The 22,019-nt window shown below is 45.6% G+C and overlaps 1 protein-coding gene across 6 annotated transcripts in view; it reads left to right on the top strand.

Annotated features, from left to right (window-relative positions):
• Nucleotides 1-498: 498 nt before the first annotated feature.
• The window catches only part of CFAP300 (cilia and flagella associated protein 300), an 82,673-nt gene continuing 61,152 nt past the window's right edge, over nt 499-22,019 (top strand). For 3 of the 6 annotated variants that reach the window (XM_075592433.1, XM_075592432.1, XM_075592438.1), the window contains exons 1-2: nt 499-665; nt 7,737-7,818. In XM_075592433.1, the coding sequence (XP_075448548.1) occupies nt 553-665; nt 7,737-7,818 (195 nt within the window). In that variant the 5' untranslated portion in view covers nt 499-552. Of the gene's footprint in view, nt 747-7,736; nt 7,819-22,019 lie in introns of all 6 variants that reach the window. The other 3 variants (XM_075592435.1, XM_075592436.1, XM_075592434.1) reach the window with 3 other exon arrangements.

Here is a 22,019-nt window from a genome sequence, read left to right as displayed (position 1 = left end):
AGAGGAGAGGATCACTATAGTAATATTATATTTGCGGTATGAGCACAAATTCATTTTTATTTTTAGGCAACAGACAACAAAATGACTGAAGTCTGTGAGACAACTAATCATTGAGACTCCTAATAAGGGAGTCTCGTCCCATAAATCAATTAGAATTGAAGGATCAATATAAAATATTGTGAAGTATCAGTAAATAAATAAATAAATAAATAAAAAAGCACAGAACCAGTGTAACAAAATGTAAAGCTGTTTAATACAAATATTTGGTGGTCTGCATAATTAGTATATTGCAAACACGGAAGATTACATTATCAGTGGTATTACACGCACTCACGTGTTGTCATTATTCCATTTTTTTACTACGTAAAATACTGCAGCTATCACTACAACTTACTGGGAGCTCTAGGTGGGAACAGTTCATCACAAGGAACTGTTTGTGTGGTGCCGCGCTCTCCCATATACTGGCGGACCCTTCTCTAGCGCGCACCTGCTCCGTTGGTTGCCATGGAGACGACGACGCGGCCGCGGTGAGAGAGAAACGGACTGAGCAATATGTCGCAGGGAGACTTGGTGATGGGAGCCTCCAACTTCACCTTCCGGCCCCTTCCAAACAGGTCCTTCGGCTTCTTGGAGGACCGAGACACCCGGCAACTGCTGGTGAAATGGTAAAGCGAGGGATCCTATTGTTAATGCATGTGTAACCCTATGTGTGCTGGAGCTGTGCGAGTCCCTGCAGCACAGAACAGGTGAATGTTGCTGCAGTGAAGATATCTGTAAATGCTACTCCAGTGCTTCGTCCCATTTAGGTTGCTGTGTCACCTCAAGGTGCCTAAAAATCACCTGAAGTCTCCTAAGGCTGCGTTTATAGTGCCGGCGACAGCGCTGTCATGGCAAAACAAATGCATTGTCGCCGTCACGTGCGCTTATAGTGCTCGCGACGGCGACGGAGCGACAGTGCTACCAGAAATCTGGTAGTCACTGATATTTGATTTTTTTTTTTCGGTGACGCTCTCCCCTTGTGGCCAATCGGCAGCTTCTCCGTGCCTCTGCCCTCCCCTTTTATGACTTCATCCAGCGACATCGCCTTAACTAACAAACACAACTCCGACGGGTGATGCACCGGTCGTGTCGCCGGCTGTATAGCGCTGGCAACAGCAACACGACCAACGCAACAGCGTCATTGGCCTTTATAGTGCCAGCGACGAGACCGACGTGAGAGTGTCGTCGGTGCTTATAGCGCACGCGACGGCACGACCATGCGACGGCGCTACCAAAAATCTGGTAGTCACTGTTATTTGAGTTTTTTTGCAGCGACGGTATCCCCTTGTGGCCAATCAGAGAGCTTCTCTGTCCCTCTGCCTTCCCCTTTTATGACGTCACTGGCCTTGTAGCCAGCGACGTCGCCTAAACTTCAAATACAATTATCGCGACGGGTGACATCGGTCGTGTCACCGGCACTATAAGCGCAGCCTAAGTATTTTATAATCCCTGATTACATTGCAGGGTAACGATTACATTGAAAATTTTAAAAATTCCCCTTTTCCAGACATCCAGTAAGGAAAGTGTCCCCCTGGTCAAGGGAAATTGACAAAGGCCTGCCAGGGGGAGCTGGACTTTCTCTTTGATTAAAAGGGTTTGGGGTATAAAGGTTCAGGTCTGTGATTCACATGGCCTTTCATCTTGTGTGTGAATGTCATATTACCTTCCCATGATCCTCCTGGGGAAAACCAACTGCAACAAGATATTTTAGATGAATAACAGCTCAATTGGTAAAGTATAGGTTTTTCGGCTATATTCCCTTTTATTTTATAACTGCATGACCCTATGTACAGAATGTAATTTTGGAATCTTGTGATCTGTAACCTTTTTGTTTTATTACATTTTAAAATTGAATAAATTCCATCTTTTGAGCTCCAATTGAACCTATTATCTTTTTGAAGTGACTGTCCACATTTTCGTACACGATTTACCATCCTGTTGTCTAAATTGGGAATTTGTGGAAATGGTGTATTTTGCAGGCAGAAAGGAGGACCGTAGACTCTTTAGGTGTAAGCCCTTAAATTAATCCTGCTTTTGGCAGTGTAATTGGGGTGTAGTGTGAGGATTTTGGTATGAGTGCTTATTTCTACTGCCTTTGGGAAAGAGCGGAAAAGGAGGGATTGCAACGTGTCAAGTGAGGATGGGGAATGGAAAGATGTCCATGAACTCTCGGCTTTGCGAAGGGAGAGACAGAGTATTTGGAGTTGGCAGTGTTGAGATGGCTTTGTGGTAGGATGCACAGGGTGGTGTGGTGCGATTGAATCGAGGGAGAAGGATAATGTAGATTGGAGGGTGGATAAGGCAGAGTTCAGTGGGAGATTAGGAAAATTAAGGGAGGAGTGATGAGTTGGAGAAGGTATGGGAGGATGGATCAATGGAGTAGAAGTTTCTGCGAAGAATGAGATTGAGTGGGGGTGCAGAGGGAGGGTGATGCAAAGGATGGTGGAGAGGAGGAGGTGATCGGCAGGTGGGACAAGGAGTGTGGAGGGGGACTTTGTGTGGCATCTTGCCAGAAGGATAAGGTCGAGGGTGCCTCTGTGTATGTGAGTGGGGGGGAGATTAAGTGACTCCAAAGGAGGAGATCTGGGGAGTGAAGGCTGAGGCAGTGGTGGGGTTGTGAAGGTTAAAGGCACAGAGGACGACAAGGAGGTTGGGAGAGGGTGAGAGTGAAGAGAGGAAGCAGTCAAACTGATAGAAAAATAGTGTGGTTGAGCCATTGGGATGAAAAATTACGTTAATTGGGCTAGGAGTTAATTGAGTAGGAGGAAAGAGAGAACAGGCATGGAATTCAAAGGGGGGTTGTGCGCAGGTATCCAGGATGACGAGACGAGGCCAACTCTTCCTCCAGTGCCGGTGTGACGTGGGGTATGGGATTGCTTAGATGTATTAGGCAGTGGGGGTGACAGTGTTTTTGGTGGGGTTCCATGTTTCGGTGATTGCGAGAAATGCAAGATTGTTTTGTACAGTAGGAATTGATCAAGGGCAAAAGTGGTCTTATTGCAGATGGATCTGGCAATCCAGAGAGAGAATGGGAGGTTGATGGAGGTTGGGTTGGGAGTGGGGAATGAAGGGGGAGGTGAGAGGAGTTGACAAGTAGGGGGTATATGAGGTTACTGGGGTTGGCGAGGGGAGGTTGGCTTGTTGTGAGGACAGGTATTCGGAAGGATGGTGGTATTGGATGGGCGTAGGGAGTGGAAGGAGGATGAGTAGCAAGGAGGGACATATGATCATGCTATGGGGTGGTTGAGGGAGAGGATGGGGCAGAGGAGAGGATAGTTTGGTTAGTGACTGATAATGATTTGTGAGGTTGGGTTGAACAATGGTAGTTCAGCAAGGGTAAGGGGTAGTGGGGATAGTCGATGGAGGTGTCATTTAGTGATGCGGCAGTCTGTGTAGGACTAAAGGGTACAGTTAATGGGGGAATCATGTCTTAGTACTGGGAACTAAACACTGGGAATGCGATGGAAGCTGGGGTGGGAGGGAACGATATAGAGTAGGACCACTGGGGAAGGGACCAATCCAATAGATATTACAACACCAATTAGGTAAATGTTGAAGCACTTGGAAAGTGGACAATCAAAGTCACAAGTCACTGGGAGAGGGAACTAAGCGTTTTGAGCATTTGGGTGGAGCAAAAATGAGAACAATATATGGAACCGGTTGTGCAGGAGAGGAAGGAGGGGAGTAAAGTTATAGTTACATATTAGTTAATAACAATAGTTATAGTAAGTAATAATAAGCAAGAATGTCTGGTAACTGGAACAAGAGGCAGTCGATTGGCAGTTGGCAATATTGCTTAGGTAAGGGGTTGTGTTGAAGGGAGGATGAGAGGAGGAGTGCTAGTTCTGGTGGTTTTCGGTGGGGCAAGGCACTTTTTGTTGGCATTTGGTCAATGTGCTGGTAGTTTTGCTTGTGCTGCGATGTGTCAGTGGTAGAATGAAACTTTATGCTTCTGATGTGAGGATGACATTAGGCTCCTCAGATGTCGGGCAGGTAGAACGCACTGTGGAGATAATTGGGAGATGTAGTTGATAGCGGGTAACAGGTTACAGATGATAGATGACAGGTGTTTGAAATGGCTGAGATATTTGATTTTGATTAATTGCGACAAACATTACAATGTTCAAACTTTCTTCTATAGGGGATTAGCTTTAGTCAGACAGGTAGGTGATCCTGGTGTTCCACAACAGCAGCAAACAGCCAGGAAAGTGTAAGACAACTGTAAATATAGAAGGCAGTAGTTGATCTTACCAGTTACGTGTTGGTTAAGTCTCAATGAGGTATAAAAACACTTGACTTGTAGTAGCCTACTACACTGTTTACGCTATATATTTCCACTGTACGGTATATTGATGGATTTAGTGAGTTATAATGTAATGCAGGAGGAATAGTCCTCTTGATGGTTGTACATTTTGACAAAGCTCATGGTAGGCCACCTCCTCAACACATTAAGTGCCCGTTCCGGGGTATGATTAGACTTCTAGATATTATTTACATAAAATAAGGTGCCTAGCTAACTTGCTCAGCTGAATCCAGGTCATGAACTGCTCGCCGGTCCACACTCTCCGCACAATTCCGGTGGTCACTCCAACAAAAGCGACAAACTGTCACATCGACCGGACACACAGCTTGCATAGAGAAGGATCAGCTACGCTGTTCCCCACAGCAAGAGACTGCAAATTGTTCACTGCATTACCAGTCTCAGCAGTTGTTGAGTATTGATACAATTGCATGATGTCTCACAAAAAGGTTACATAGTATACCATCAAGATCGAACAAGTGTCATAAAGCGGTAATGCAGGAGGGATAGTCCTGTTGGTACTACAGTGTTTGCGCTATATGTTTCCGCTGTATATTGGGGGGTGCAGGCAGTTATAATGTAATACAGGAGGGATAGCCCTTCTTTGTTTCGAATATTTCATTCGGTTTGTCAACATAACACAAATAACAGAAGTACAACAGTAAGTACAGATAGATAATAAAATGACATTGAAAAACATTGACATTTCAATTGACATTGAAAACAATGCAAGGGTATATAATCAGATATTGACCATATTATACATCCGTAGGTATATAAATAGTGGTTTGATTGGAATTACAGTGTATTGAGTTTCTATAAAGACAAATGATAAGGAGTAACAAGGGTGGGGAGAGAGAGGGGTGCTACAACCTTCCATCCTGTCCACCAAAACCATGAATAGATTAATGATCACACTTCTAAACCAGTCATATCCAATTTTGTCTGAGACTGTATTTTCCGCCACCCCGTTTTTTTTTGGGGTTTTTTTGGGGTTTTTTTGGGGGGGGGGGCATTATACCAATCAGCCCTGAGTTGCACCCTGTCTAGATCGCTTAGACCAGTCCAATTCTCTTCATCTCAACTCTCCAGCCATGGATCCCAAATTTAAAAAAATGTATTAGTGGAGTGTCTCAGAAAAGCAGTCAGCTTCTCCATCGTCATCACCTCATTTTAGTCTTTTTTTTCCCCCACCATTTGTCTTGGTGGGGGGGCTTGTTTCTTCCAGGCAACCGCGATTGCACAACTGCCTGCTGTCCAAAATGAATAAGATTAGACGTTTTAAGGGATGACTAACATCATCCACTGGTTTAGCCAATAGGTAAGTTAATGGGTTCATAGGGATTGATTGCCCTGTCATGTCTCCTAATAATGTTTTGGATAGTAAGCCAATATTTTTGGATAGCAGGGCAGTTCCACCAAAAGTGGACCATATCGCCTTTCTGCCCACAACCCCTCCCACACAGATTAGACGCTTCGGAATAGATTTGTTTCAACCTACTTGGAGTGAGATACCAATGGTATAAGATCTTGTAAATATTTTCTTTGGTCGTAGTGAATATGGAGGTTTTTGCTGCGAACTCCCAAATGTTGCTTTGGTCCAGATATTCCAGGTACGCTTCATTGACCCTAGTTCAAATATTTTTATACCTGATTCTTTTTTTTCTCATGAATCCAGAGGGACACTGGTACAGGGAATGCCTTTGAGTACTGGGATTCGATAGCTAACGAGCAGTATAGTTTTGGGTTGGCATTCCAAACTACCACTTGTCTGAGCTGGGCGGCTTGATAATATTTCGGACTATCTGGCACCCCCAGACCTCCTCTTGCCCTTGAGGTCAGCATGACTGACCTAGCCGTCCTAGGTCTTTTTGCCCTACCAAATGAATTTAAATATTTTATTTTGCAGACTTTTTAGCTCAGGTATCTGGAGCCGGAGAGTTTGGAAATAATACTGTATAATAGTCTGAGGAGAATATTAATTTTGATAGAATGTATTCTCCCGAATCACGAGATCTGAAATTTATTCCAAATCAGTAAGTCTTTTTTAATCCTATCAAATAAGGATGGGTAATTACATTGATAAAGAGAGTTGTAATTTGTGTCAATATTTACTTCCAAGTACTTGAGGTGGGAGGAACGCCATCTATAATAAAAATTTAGTTTTAGTAATTTAATAGTTGGGGGAGTTAAACTTAGGGCCTCCGATTTGTCATTATTAATTTTGTAGCCAGATATTTTGCTGAATTCTGTTAGGTGTTGGAGATTGGATACTGATGTTAGGGGGTTGGCTAATGTTATTATAATATTGTCTGCAAAGAGCGAGATTTTGTCATTTGTGTTGCCAATTGTAATACCCTGTATGTTTGGGCAGGCTCTGATATTTGAGGCAAGTGTTTCAATTGATAGGGCAAAGAGGAGGGGGGTAAAGATCTCAATAAAACAAGTTACGTCGGCAGTTACACCTCAAATTTATGGCATCTCCCATCACTTTTAAAACTGAAAGTGAAGAAGTCAATGGGACCAGGCGGGATACATCCAAGGATAATAAACAAGCTTAGTGGAGTGCTGGCAACACCATTAACAGAAATATTTAACCAGACACTATTAACAAGTTCCAGGTGAGCAAACGTAGTCCCATTTGACAAAAGCAGAACTAGAGAGGAGGCTGATAACTTTTGGGCTAGTGAGCCTGATGTCCGCAGTGGGGATTGTTGAATATCTAAATTCCAGCAATTTACAAGATCCCAGACAGCATGGATTTACTGTGGGGATACCATGTCAAACAAATAACGTGGCGGAATAGATAAGACATTGGGTGACAGACGTTGTTGTAAATGGAGTATATTCAGAGGAGGGGGCAGGTATCCAGTGGAGTAATTCAGGAACCTTTACTGGGACCGGTTCTCTTTCATGTCTTTATTAGTGATATTACACATGAGTGAAAAAACGAGTGACGCCGCGGTCACGACTCCTCTAAACAGCCAAACGCATGTAGAAAAATAAAAAACTTTATTGATCAAACAAGTGAACAGCCATAGTCATCCTCTGACGCGTTTCGTCCGGGTCACGGACTTTTTCAAAGATATTACACATGGTCTGGAGGAGAAAGTTTTATTATTATAATCATTTTTAACGTGCCAACCTATTCCGCAGCGGATTACAATAGGGTTGGAGGATGAAAACAATTAAATATCAAACATTATTTGGCCCTATTCTCTCTAGGCTTTCTCAAGCCCACAAATAATTACTTCGTTGGTGTACCCCCTAGCACCCATTGGAGATCAACCACACATTGTTTATATATGTGTATCTATCAATCTATCACATTTAATTTATATTATATACTGTATGTTAAAAAAAAAAACCAATACAACTTCTATGTTCTCTCATTTAGGTCCATGCATGGCAGAATAACCGCTCAAACCTTCAGCTTTGACCAGAATTTCCAGTCATATCAAAAGGATGATTTCGTTTGGGTAACTTCAACTTTATTTATTCTATATTTCACTGTTTATCAAAGGATGTTGATATGAAAAAACAAAACAAAGATAATACAACAGTAATATAATGATAAACACAATAGGTATTTCTTGTAATTTAAGCAAATACTTTTATAGTACATCGCAGAGACGAAACTGGGTATTGTTACGCCGGTGGCAATTTCACCGCCCCCCCCAACACTGATGCTTGATATTCTTTGGGGCATATTTTCAAAGCTCCGAGATCTGACCCAAAAGCCCCATTGAAGTGAATGAGATCTCACGGAACGGCGCCTCAAAGCTCTGAGAATATGCCCCAAAAACTGTACAATAAACAGAATTCTGACTGCGCCCTCTATAAGACTCGCCTGGGACGGCTGCCCTGCACTTGTTCTGCCTCTGGTATGTCATATCAACACACACAGCTATATGCATAAATAAACTAAAAATAAAAAGTCAAACATGTTTCTGTCATTAGTTCATTTTGAGTCTTTCCCTTTTTGTATTTAACGGGTTACATCTGGGTGATTGGTGCCTACTGTATTTACCCAAATCTGACACCCTTTTATTATTTTGTCATTATTTTTCATGTTATTATGTAAACGTTGTGAGCTGGCACTTGAGAAGAGTGTGATTTCCTCTTGCTGCTCACTTCTGTCTGATGTCACTGTGTGTTTGGCAAGTTCTTGCACAGGCAAAACTCCCTCTCCCCCTTATCTTTATTTGCTTTCTAAAAGGACATGGTGGAATAAGGTTGAAATAAACAATTGATTTGAACACTTCTCCACTTTCCCCAATGAAAAGACATTTGTTTTTGCAGATGTAGCCAAACATTATTGATCCTGCTGGTGAAATAGCACCTTTGCCCTGCCCTTATCTATATGAATAGAGACTATCATTTTAAGAAACCCCTATTTTTGAAATGATCATGCCATTCAGTCTACATTTGAGTTGCTTTATAACATTTCTCGCATTACAAAATAACCTGTGTTGTCTCAAAATACATATGTAGCCAGGACCCCCTCCTTCCCCGTTGCGCGCGTGGTTGTATTGCGGCCGGTTGCTAGGGAAGCGGATCGGGCGGTTGCCGGGGACGCGAGCGGCGAGCAGGCCGGTTGCCGGGGACGCGATCGGGCCGTCGCTAAGGCCGCGATCGCGTTGCCACCGGCCCGGCGGCTAGCGGAGCAGGGCGCCGCCATGACAGGTAGCTCGCGCATGCGCAGGAGGCCAGCTAGCGCGGGAGGCTCCAGATAGCTCGCGCATGCGCGAGAATAGACGGCCAGCCCCCAGGGTGCATAGGGGCAGAGACACCTGACGCCAGGGAGCCAATCAGAAGGCCAGATTCCCCTGCCAGCAAGGAGATACATTTCGCGGGGTTTTGCAGCCACGCAGGCACTCAGGATCCGGACCAGCTAGGGGTAGGAGGTGGATGCAGGGGTGAGTGACCCTCTGCATTAGGCCAGCAGCCCCCCAAGGTCCCAGTTAGGTCCTGAGCCATCTATTAGCTTGTGGAGCGTAGGGACAGGCCCTAGATAGGGACACTACCCCATTTATTGGTTGAATAGACAGGGACACAGTGTTGAAGCCGTGCGGCCCTGTGAGGTGGGTTCTGGGCTCAGAACACCACCCAAGACCCTGCGACAAGGAGTGACATTGTCGCGCTGGACTTTCAACCCACGCGGTGTGGAGGACCCCGTCGGATCGTGTGGATTTATATCGCGGTACCCGTGGCTGGAGCCCGGGCAGGTAACCTGCAACTCACGTGCACCAACCAGGCCTATCACCCAACATAGTGGCTGCGCAGTCACACACACACATGTACAGTGGTATTTGACTTCGAGAACACGAGACATTTGGGTGGGGGTTACTGGACACAGGGTGGGGTCACATTGTGGGTGGTTAGCGTCCGCCGTGACGCCTAGAGGTGATAGCGTCCGCCGTGACGCCTAGAGGTGATAGCGTCCGCCGTGACGCCTAGAGGTGATAGCGTCCGCCGTGACGCCTAGTGTGGTTAGCGTCCGCCGTGGCGCATAATGCTGTTATGCTGTTTTGATGTTATGCTGTTTTGATGTTATGCTGTTACGTGATTTGTGTGTTTCCATGCAGTAAAGCCCGTCCTGTTTTATATTCGGTAGTGTTGTGTGGTTGTTCCTGTGAGGGCCTCCTCCCACTCCGTTGGGATCCCTCCCAGGTGGAGGCGTTGCACCTAGAGATGTATGATAAAGATGTACCCCAGGTTCCCCAAGCGGAGGCTTAGGCTCCTGAGAGCCACACAGGTTGTACAGCAAGTAGTAGCGGCGGTAGTCATAGGGAACACCCGTTACACATAGATGAAATATAAAAGAGAAGGCATGATGTGTTTCAGTGCTAAAACTAATGCAGTTCCAGTATACTTGTTGCAAAGTGGATTATTTTGCATATTGAGCTGTTTGCACACAGTGTCCAACCTGACACACACACACACACACACACACACACACACACACACACACACACACACACACACACACACACACACACACACACACACACACACACTACTTTCAATGTGTATTAGATTTTGGCTTCATGTAATGGTTTTTTTCTCTTCAGTTTATATGTATATTCTAAGTTACAACAATGCTTAACGTACAATAATGCATACGATACAAATAAAATACAAAATCAGATTGTGAGTAGTGAGTAGTCTTGTAAATTATTAGCAATGGATAGATATTCCTTGAAGGCAAAGGTTGATGAAAGTGCTTCACACTCCCCCAAGCCTTTTTTCCACTTTACAATGCATGTACTGTACTGCAAACATCATACACGTGCATAACTGATGTAAATAATGCATTTGTAACCAAAATAAATACAGTAGGCTTTATTCAAATAAAATGAATGGGAGGAAGCAAGGAGGTGAGAGGCGCGCACGCGGGTCAGTACTGTATAGCAGCTCTCTCCTTCTCGCAGTCTCTCTCTCTCACTCAGTCTCTCTGTCTCTCTCTCTGTCTCTCTCTCTCTGTCTCTCTCTCTCTGTCTCTCTCTCTCTCTCACACTCAGTCTCTGTCTCTCTCACACTCAGTCTCTGTCTCTCTCACACTCAGTCTCTGTCTCTCTCACACTCAGTCTCTGTCTCTCTCACACTCAGTCTCTGTCTCTCTCACACTCAGTCTCTGTCTCTCTCACACTCAGTCTCTCTCTCACACTCAGTCTCTGTCTCTCTCACACTCAGTCTCTTTCTCTCTCACACTCAGTCTCTGTCTCTCTCACACTCAGTCTCTGTCTCTCTCACACTCAGTCTCTGTCTCTCTCACACTCAGTCAGTCTCTCTCTCTCAGTCAGTCACGCACTCAGTCACACACACACACGCACTCAGTCACACACACACGCACTCAGTCACACACGCACTCAGTCACACACACACGCACTCAGTCACACACACACGCTCAGTCACACAGTCACACGCTCAGTCACACAGTCACACGCTCAGTCACACAGTCACACGCTCAGTCACACGCTCAGTCACTCGCTCAGTCACTCAGTCACATGCTCAGTCACTCGCTCAGTCACTCAGTCACACGCTCAGTCACTCGCTCAGTCACTCAGTCACACGCTCAGTCACTCAGTCACACGCTCAGTCACTCAGTCACACGCTCAGTCACTCAGTCACACGCTCAGTCACTCAGTCACACGCTCAGTCACTCAGTCACACGCTCAGTCACTCAGTCACACGCTCAGTCACTCAGTCACACGCTCAGTCACACGCTCAGTCACTCAGTCACACGCTCAGTCACACGCTCAGTCACACGCTCAGTCACACGCTCAGTCACATGCTCAGTCACACACACAGTCACACACACAGTCACACACACAGTCACTCAGTCACACACACAGTCACTCAGTCACACACACAGTCACTCAGTCACACACACAGTCACTCAGTCACACACACAGTCACTCAGTCACACACACAGTCACTCAGTCACACACACAGTCACTCAGTCACACACACAGTCACTCAGTCACACACTGTCACTCAGTCACACACTGTCACTCAGTCACACACTGTCACTCAGTCACACACTGTCACTCAGTCACACACGCACGCACTCAGTCACACACGCACACACTCAGTCACGAACGCACTCAGTCACACACGCACGCACTCAGTCACACACGCACGCACTCAGTCACACACGCACGCACTCAGTCACACACGCACGCACTCAGTCACACACGCACGCACTCAGTCACACACGCACGCACTCAGTCACACACGCACGCACTCAGTCACACGCTCAGTCACTCAGTCACACGCTCGCTCACTCAGTCACACGCTCACTCAGTCACACGCACAGTCACTCAGTCACACGCACAGTCACTCAGTCACACGCACAGTCACTCAGTCACACGCACAGTCACTCAGTCACACTCAGTCACTCAGTCACACACTGTCACTCAGTCACACACTGTCACTCAGTCACACACTGTCACTCAGTCACACACTGTCACTCAGTCACACACACAGTCACTCAGTCACACACAGTCACTCAGTCACACACACAGTCACTCAGTCACACACAGTCACACACACACACACAAGCAAGCAAAGACTGCAGCAGAAGATCTTCTCCCCCTCACACTGCAGTCTGTAATTCACATCACATGCAAAGCTTCGCAGAGCTCTGAGGAGGGGGGTAGGGGGAGGAGGGTGGAAGGGGGAGGAGGGAGGAGGGGGGAGAAGGGAGAAGGAGGAAGCGGACTCACTGGTTTAGCTGCTGCTTTAGGAAGCGTGATTGCAGGGGGAACGGACACAGATGGGAGGGGGAACGGACACAGATGGGAGGGGGAACGGACACAGATGGGAGGGGGAACGGAGACAGATGGGAGGGGGAACGGACACAGATGGGAGGGCAGAGGGAACAGGGAGATCGAGCGCTCCATAATGAAGACAAGCATGAAGGAGGTTGCAGGAGTGTTGAGTTGCGCACGCTGCCCCCTGGTGTCCGTACTCGCGAAGCACGTGTACGTACACGGGTAAGGTGCAACAAAAAAAAAATGTACGTACTTGTGAGTGTACGTAAAGCGGGTGTACGGAAAACGGGGTATGCCTGTACTCACATTCTCTTCTGATTTCTTTGTCACTGACCCACTTCCTGAATCTGTATGGAGGCATGACAGCCACTGGTAGCAAGATCAAAGGATAGTGTAAGGCTTGAGTCCCCGGTGGTCACGGAGGTGCACGCCATAGCCCTTTATGGGGCAGGCCCCAGTGGCTGTGTGTGAATGCGCAAAGCGCTGTGACGCGTATGCTGGCAGTGAAAACTTTTGATTTCCCATGCTGTAGCAGCGCGCAGCCAATGGCAGGGCAGATATGCCCCTACTGATCGCGCCCCCCTTCATGGCCTGCTCCCCCTAAAGCTCCCCTACTGACTACAGCCGCGATTGGCAGTCTCTGCACACGCTGCCAGCTGCACATGCAGCAGGGAGGACTGGAGCCGTAGCTTAACAAGGAAGCAGAGTACAGCCAAATGGAGTCAAGGTCCAAATAGATAGATAGATAGAAAAAATCGTTTACTGAGAAGATTATTACATGTTTCATACACCTGGAACTTGATGAAGTACCTCAAAATATCAGGCGTAGGAGGGTTTTGTTACCTCCTTACAGCATGTCTTCTCAATAAAGGATTTTTTCTATCTATTTGGACCCTGACTCCCTTTGGCTGTGCGCTGCTCCATTGTTACACTACCCTATGTAAACCCGGAGATACGTGGCCAAACCTGTAGTCTCCGGGTCAAACCCGGAGTGGTGGCAACCTATCTGAAGAAGCTCCTCATCCCTACCACATGCAGCATTTATCTGAGATCTGACTCCAAAAGACTGTTCATGGTCTCAAGGATCAACAAAGTATACGGCCGCTCCCCTCACCGTGCAGCCCACAACTGGAACAATCGACCGTAGACTCTCACAGCCACCACCAGTCTAAGTTCTTTCAAAACTAAAGTGGTCTCACATTTTAATCTGGTCTGTAACTGTTACATACACCTACAGTATAACATATATTATCTCTTAGTGTGCATGCAATGTCTTGTATTTCATGTATAACCCTGTTTACTTAATGTAACTATGTATTTGTAGCCATCATAACTCTATGCCCAGGACATACTTGAAAACGAGAGTTAACTCTCAATATATTACTTTCTGGTAAAACATTTTATAAAATAAATAAACAACCCTGGACATAATGTGCCTCACAGCGTCCTATGAACTGGAGTGAGGTGAACTGCAACTCTGTAGAAATCTTTAATTTTCAAAATGTTAATTTTTCATATTAAAAACATCTCCCTGTATGAAGAATAAAGCCGTTGAATGTATAGTCTGGCTCATAGGACTCTCCGGCAGGTACATAATGTCCCATGACCAGTTTGGCTGGGATACAGATGCTTGTCTGAAATGTGAAACCCGGGTTTCCTTAGTTGAAGACTGAAGATACTGTGTTTGATGTATAGGAAAATACCTGCGTTCAATCACAAGGCTAAACGGAAAACCATATAATAGTTGAGCTCCTCTGTCCTCTTTTTCTATTAACCCTGCGTTTGTTAGCGCTAGTGATACAAATAAGTGACAATGCGTAGAAATGAGTGTTAATAAGTGCTTGCAATGCAATGATGGCGAGTGGGATATATCATACTTGTTTACCATAGGATTATACAAGAGGATTTCTTACAAAAAGTATTATAAATATTAACCCGTTAGTAGCCCAGCTAGTCATGGGTTTCTCTTAGAAGCTTAGGATTTGTACCAAAAGTTTTAATGCAAGTAGGGAAAAGGTGGTCAAAAATTCCAAATCAATTTCTATGTTTCTTTTAAAGAGGCAATCCCAGGTGGCGGATTTTTGTGCAAATTAATTATTATTTTTTTTATATAGGGTTGAAGCAGGAGGTCTCTGGAGCTGAAATTAACAGGGTTCAAGAGCCCCTGCGTCTGGAGATACCTGTGAATTAGGTGCTGGTAGCCGCTCTTCTTGGCTACCATGGTTCACAATATGTCCGCTCTTCAGCAATTTCCCGGCCTGCGGGCCAATAGGAAGCCGTGACGTCGTTGGTCTGGTTTCCTATTGGCCTAATGTGACGCAGGAGCTTCAAACTTGAAAGCCCTGCTTGCTGAGCCGGAGGAGCTACTGGCACCTCCTTTGAGTAAGTATCTCTGGAAGGAGGGGTTCCCCAGAGCTGAAATTAACGGGGTTCAGCTCCGTTTTTTTTCTTCTTTTTGCCGTCTTGTATTGTGCCTTTAACGCCCCAAAGAGGCATACTGTACTGAAAATGTACCCCATAGTTAGTAAAGGTAATGTATATATTTTCAATTATTTTATGTAGACAGATATAATTTTTATATACTTGTAACGCTTGTGCTACCCATGAGCAAGCCAGGACCCCGGTACTGAGGTGGGGAAGTATAGAACCACGCACCCACAGCAGCGGAAGCGGGCCTGGCAGGCGGAATGTCAACGTAGCCGGGTCTGGGTTGGAGAGAGTGGGTTAGTCCTGATACTTGCCAAGGTCTTGGGATGGAGAGATCAGAATTGTCAAAGTTCGTTAAGCCATGGTCTGGGGATGGAGAGGTTAGAATCGTGGAAGCCTGTATCCGTGGTCTGGGTTGAAGAGGTCCGCAGAGTCGAGGGTAAGCCGGGGTCAATATCCAGTGGGGTTTAGAAGTCAAGCCGGGTCGGTACACGTAAAATCCAAACTGCAAGAAACACAAGACAAGAGCAAGGCACAAAAAAGCAGCAGCTCAAGGCTACAATAGAACAAGGTAAGAATCAAAAATCCAGCCGCTCCATGATACAAAAAGTAGGCACTCACAGCAAAAAAGGGGTTAAAAAGGTATACTTTAATGGACTACATAAAAAACAAAAAAACAGACAGTACTAACTACTCTCCCACATGTTTCAACTCCTTGAGAAAGCGCCACAGTAGGCGTGAAAGATGTGGGAGAGTAGTTAGTACTGTCTGTTTTTTTGTTTTTTATGTAGTCCATTAAGTATACCTTTTTAAACCCTTTTTTGCTGGTGAGTGCCTACTTTTTGTATCGTGGAGCGGCTGGATTTTTGATTCTTACCTTGTTCTATTGCTGTGTATGAGAATCTGCTTCACCACCGGATGCCTGGAGGAGACGCTTTTGGCAGCGTCAGGGCAGCTGCAGCAAGAAAGGATGACCAAGGCGGCGTATCATCGTGAGTAAAGGGTACTCCACGCCGGGCATAGCCAGGGTAAGGGGGACGTTAGTGACTGCACCTCACAATTGGTTGTCCCCCCCTGTGTCCCCTCCTTGTCACCATTATCTGAAGACAGAAAACTGCAGCCCCTTAATCCTTTATTTTCCGGTGTCAACTCCTATTATCATTTTACTACTGCCTAAAGGCTTTATTTCCAACCTCCTGGAGCTTTAACACAGTTTTTTCTTTGCTCAAGGCTACAAGTTATGCTCAGCAAAGCAGGAAGGGAAGTGCAGGGTATTTGTAGCACACAGGAACCAGTAGCAAGGGAGGCGGAGAGGTGGCACGGCCTCGGCGGATGCAAAGATTGGCTGCAGGAGACAAGTGGGCTTGATGAGAACTTGCCACGCAGCTGGGGAGCGCTGCACGTCATCACGTGTGCACGTCGCGCGCAAGAGAAGCGCGACGTGTCCGAGGGGGTGGAGCTAAACGCCCTTGGCACACTAGAAGAGATGCACGCATGTGCTCTCTAAGAAGAGCGGGGTTGTGCGCACGCGCTGGTGCCAGAATGGATGTCAGTGCTGTGACAGGTTAGGAGGGAACACGTCGCAAAGGACCTGTTCCCCGATTCCTTACAATACTTTAGAACTTGAAAAAGCTGAAATATCTTCAGAGCAACGACATTCACATTCAATACTGGCCTTTTAAAATCTGCTGATGTAATTAGTGGCATGAACACTACTTGTGACCAAATTAGTTTAAAATTACTTTATCAGATGCCAGGGCAAACCAGTTTGCATCCAGCAGACATAGCGTAAGTTTGTAATGAATTTTCCAGATTAAAAATGGGGCACTACCTAAACCAAATTGTCAATAAAAAAAATATTACAGCGTGCAATGTGTTACTCTTTTTAAGAGAGGCTGCCTGTTCAAAGGGTGGATAAAACAATTGTGTGATAGTGAGCCTGCATAGGGGGAAACATTTGCATGTTTGGTTTTTTCATCTAATTAACTTTTAAAATGTCGTTTCCTTTGAAGTAGCTTGAGCAGGTTACTGTGGAATTCGTGTAAATATACCAGATGTATTTTCTGCTTCCACAAACCCTGTTGAAAACTCTATAGTTTAAAAAAAAAAAAAAAATGCACCCAAGCACTGTGGCTGTACCATAAAAACAAGAATATTTAAAACTTAAAGATCCAGCAGATAAAAATATCACTTGTGAGCACATTCACATCTCAGAGAGGTCTGCAACCCTGCTTTTAGCCATTATTTCTTAGCATACAATGCTTCCATGGCAGCTAGAGATTCTTGTTAACGACATGCAAATGAGCACACTGTTTCACCTTTTTGATTTGTTGGATTAGGAAGTTTTCTCCCAGCAACCTATCACTCCGGGGAGGAGAATACAAAAAGCAAGGACTGTCTCAGTCTAAGTACACACTCCTGAGGAAGCAAACTGCGAAACGTGTGGAGTTGAAGCTGCTGCACGGAATCCCAGAGTTCTTCACTATTGGGCAGCTGATCGAGGAGGAGAGCGACGGAATAGGTTGGGGAATTGCGCTAGACTTCAAGGCTGGTGCGAGCGGAGCTGTTAGACAGTGTCGCCTTGAGAGGTCTGACAACAGCTTAAGGCCGCGGGCATGGTCAGCGCTTAGGCGCTGAGCCGCGCTCACGCTCGGCAGTGATCCCCTGCAGCCGCAATGAGAGCGGCTTTAGCAGGGGCTTGCACGCGCTTCCGCAAGCGTGCGGAAGCGTAGCCGACATTAATTTTCTAGTTTGAGCGCTCACGGGAGCGCAGGCTGGTCTCGTGAGTGGTTCGCCCAATGAGGCCCCCCTCCGGACGGCATGCGAACTAAGGCCAGGGAAAGCACCCGCTTACCCTCAGCTTCAGCGCGCCTCAACACGGCTGGAGTCACCATGGACATCATAATTGGATTCAACAAGGACCCTGTGTCACACACCAACTAATGGTTGTATATTTATTTTTCTTGTGGGATCTATTTGGCATTGTTTTTGCTATGCTAAGTGCTTCATAGGCGCCAATTTTATCTGTTTTACAGTGTTGGTTTTATGCAATACTAGTGTCATGTTGTTCCTACACTTAATTCACTTATTTCACATACTGTATTAGAGGGTTTTAATGCTCCCTTTTTCATTTATATTATCGTACAGCTAAACCTGGTTTAATGAGGTGAATAATAAGCAACACATTCAAAGATTACTGCATCATTTCATATTCTTTAGCTTGACCTTCCAGTTCTGTTCCATTTCCTTGCCTGTAGAAATGCACCTAATACATCAGCAACATTTATTGTAATCCATACTACTTTTGGGTGGCTGGCTGAATGTTGAGGACAGTGATAGTAGAAAGCAGAGAATGGATTGGTAGTTTTTTACCTCCCCAGTGCAGCTTTTTTGAATTTGATCATTTTTAATTGACAAACCATGCTATTCAACGTACAATACGGCCCAAACTCGCAAAGCTCCATTAGGTCACTTAATGTGATTTTAACCCAACTTAACATTACAATACAACTAATGATATAGCTTCAAATGACAATCACATAACATGTTTTCTCCTGTAAAGAGCATGTTGTTAACTATAATGAATGTTGGTATTGGTGAGATGCAAATAAGTCATTAACATAACTCCTATCCATAAAAGTGCATTCAGGTTAACGCGGGCACGTATTGTTATGTTTGTTCAGTTACAGCTCGTACACTTCATTGTATGAGGATGTTACTTCACCAACCACTGAACACAAGATTGTATTTATAGCGGCATTTCCTCTTGAGCTTTTTTTTTCTTTTTGTTTTAATAAATGCGGCAGTACCTTTTATATTTACGGCAGAGAAATCATCTAAGCTGGCGATCGATCCATTCTCCTGTGATTGATCGGCCAAGATCCTGCTTCCCTGAGCATGCAATATGGCCGCATATTTCAAAAGATGAAGTGCTGTGGTTTCCTAAATGGTTGATATAGCAACCCAAGGATGCTTAATACATTAAACATCATTACAAAGAGCATAAAGAGTAGGACATTTGTATTATCTAACACTACACAATTGATTAAAAAAAAAAACAGGATTTTTCATGAAATGCTGCTTTAAATTGAAAATTAATTAATTGATGGGTGTTCGCCTCACCAATCATTGCGCAGGTGGAAAAAAAACAACGAGATAAAAATGAATTGATGGGTGTTGGCCTCAGAAACCTGATGGGGCTTGACAAGACTTATTTAAACCCCTACATTAACACTTTAGTAGCTCAGGTTAAAATGGGGTTAATATGTTTGTTACACAACATTATAAACCTTCCACCAAGGATACTCATGATCATACTAACCACTTATGTGATATAGGGAATGTAATCCTCCCCTTGCCCCTTCTTGGGGCCTTAAGCACTCTCCTCAGCCTTCCTATGCTAATTCCCAACCTTCACCACCACCAACTACACAAATAATCCAGCATACATCTTAAAAACATGCAGGTCTATTAACCGAAGATGTACGATAGAACTATACACAATTTTCCACATAGAAATATCTGCATTACATTATGTAGGTCAGGGGTGCGCAAACTGGAATTTTCTGGGGGGCGTTTGCAGAGGCCCCGTCATGATAACGTGACCATCAGAAGATGCCAGACACCAGGTAAGTCGGGAAGGGGGACGCAAGCAGGCTGGGGGGCGCAGACTGAAAAGTTTGCGAACCCATGATGTAGATAATTAAATACATTTCTATACAGAAGTCAAATCTCAATGAACCCCTTGAATGCATGTGAGGCTATGTAGTAGCAATGATGGAGAAACTACACAGACTACTTGGACTACAGTTTTCTTGCACATTAACCCCTTGAGATGCAAGGGGAGCTTCTCAACAATCTTCTTGTACAGTCTTCTGTTTACATTATCCAATTAGGTAATCCAATCAATGGAAAACGACTAATTTGCTGGGCTTAAAAATAAATCCTGGTGCAGACATGTTAGTGGGCAAGATGTCAGAGTTGTGGCTGCAGCGTGACAGATTGAGAAGAGCAGAAGAGAGGGAAAGGAGAAAGAGGAGACTGGGAGCATATCTTGAATGATGGCCCTTTACAAAAGACTAAAACCAGATTTGGATTCACATAGTTGTTGGAGCAATGCTGTTCCTAGTGTAGCCCCGGACCCCTTGAGCTCTTAGGACCCCCTTACCTCTGCGGCGGATGCGGGTGCTGCCGGAGTTGTGCGGCAATGTCCGGCGGGTGCCGGGAGTTATGAGGGACAGCCAGTGGTTGCGCAGGGTGAGCACATGGCCAGGGCGCCGCCATCTTGCGCAAGTTCGCGCATGCGCAGTTGGAGCTCCGGCGGCCATTACAAGTTGCGTATGCACAGGAGTAGTGCGAGCGCGGGCTGACAGGCAGGGAAGGTGCTGCGGGGATTACAACTCCCAGCAGACACAGTGGCCAGCAGACACGTGGCCAAGCAGGGCCAATAGGAGTGCAGGGATCTCGGCAGCAGAAGAGATACTTTTCGCGCGCTCAGCCCACGCTAGCAGTCAGGACCAGGAAGAGCTAGGGGTAGGTCTGTGACCCACTGCATTAGGCCAGCAGCCCCCTAGGCCCCAGTTAGGTCCTGAGCCATATCATAGCTTGTGGTGCTTCAGGGACAGGCCCTAGGTTAGGGACCCTGCCCCATTAGTGCTATATAGTACAGTAAAGGATACAGCGGATGCTGCGCTTTCAGCGAAGAGGCTTGGGATCAGGCCTACTTACCCGAGAGAGCCGAACTGTATTCAGGGTGGACTGCCCTGAGAGAGCATCGCACTGGTGGAACCGGACGTCGCCCAGGAGGTCGGCGGATCCTTTGAGAAGATATTTGAACGCCCAGGTGCCACCGCACTGGGCAGGTATCGTTATACACGTGCACCAACTGAGTACTCACACACAGTGGCAGCATGGACCACGGGACACGGTGTATACTGTGGACACGGTGTATACTGTGGACACTGTGTGGGGGGGTACATGGTGGTGGGCAGGTGATACGCACTCTCGGATGAGAGTGACTGACTTTGGGAACTTATAAAGTGATAAGAGATAAGTGATATATATCTATGTGTGTGTGTGTTCAGTAAAGACCGTTCTGTTTATGCCAGTGAGTATTACTGTGGTTGTGTCCTGTGAGGGACTCCTCCCGCTCTGTTGGGATCCCTCCCAGGTGGAGGCGCTGCAACAAGTGGTAGAAATATATTGCCCCAAGCTCTCCGTGGCAGAGGCTCAGGCCCTGCGAGCCAACAGGTTTATAAACAGCATTAGTAGTTTTTGTGTTCAGGGGGATACAGTGCTACACTAGTATGGTGAAAAAGCTGTGTTTATTACATTATGGGTCTTTTCAAAGTACAGTGGCCACAGTCCGTGTTATTGCGCAGTCTACGTTTTCTCGTTTCCACCCATTTTTATGTGTACTCAAAAAGATACACGGGAATATATAAATTTTGCCAGTGAGAGGACAGCATGGTAGGAGCTGAAATGTGAAATGCTGGCTTCCCCAATGTGATGGGTACAATAGACTGCACGTGCATAGCATTAGTACCACCCACAGAGAGGGACCATAAATACTGTAATAGAAAACATTTTCATTCCCTCATTGTTCGAGTGGTATGTGATTCTGCATTCCGTATTTTGAATGTTGTTGCTGGCTTTCCAGGCTGTTGTCATGATGCCCATCTCCTGCGTCACTCATCCACTGGTCGGGATTTTGAGTAGTGAGTAAATGACCAAGTATATGTTTAGTTTAATGAACATAGGAGCAGTCAGCGTGATCTGAATGGGAGGGGAGTAATCATTTGGCCATGACTTACCGGACAGGCTGTGGCTCTCTTGTACCGCGGCCTCTCTGGCACTGAAAGGGTTAAAAGAATAAGCCAAGTCAGAAAATATTTAGGAATAGGAAAACAACATAAAAGAAAATTTACTTCACTGTCTTTATAATTTATAGTATGTGTTATTAAAATGAGGGTAGT

Source organism: Ascaphus truei, chromosome 3 (genome assembly GCF_040206685.1).
Source record: "Ascaphus truei isolate aAscTru1 chromosome 3, aAscTru1.hap1, whole genome shotgun sequence".
NCBI lineage: Eukaryota > Metazoa > Chordata > Amphibia > Anura > Ascaphidae > Ascaphus > Ascaphus truei.
Note: the sequence above shows the minus strand (reverse complement) of the source record. Positions and strands in the feature narration are given on the sequence as shown.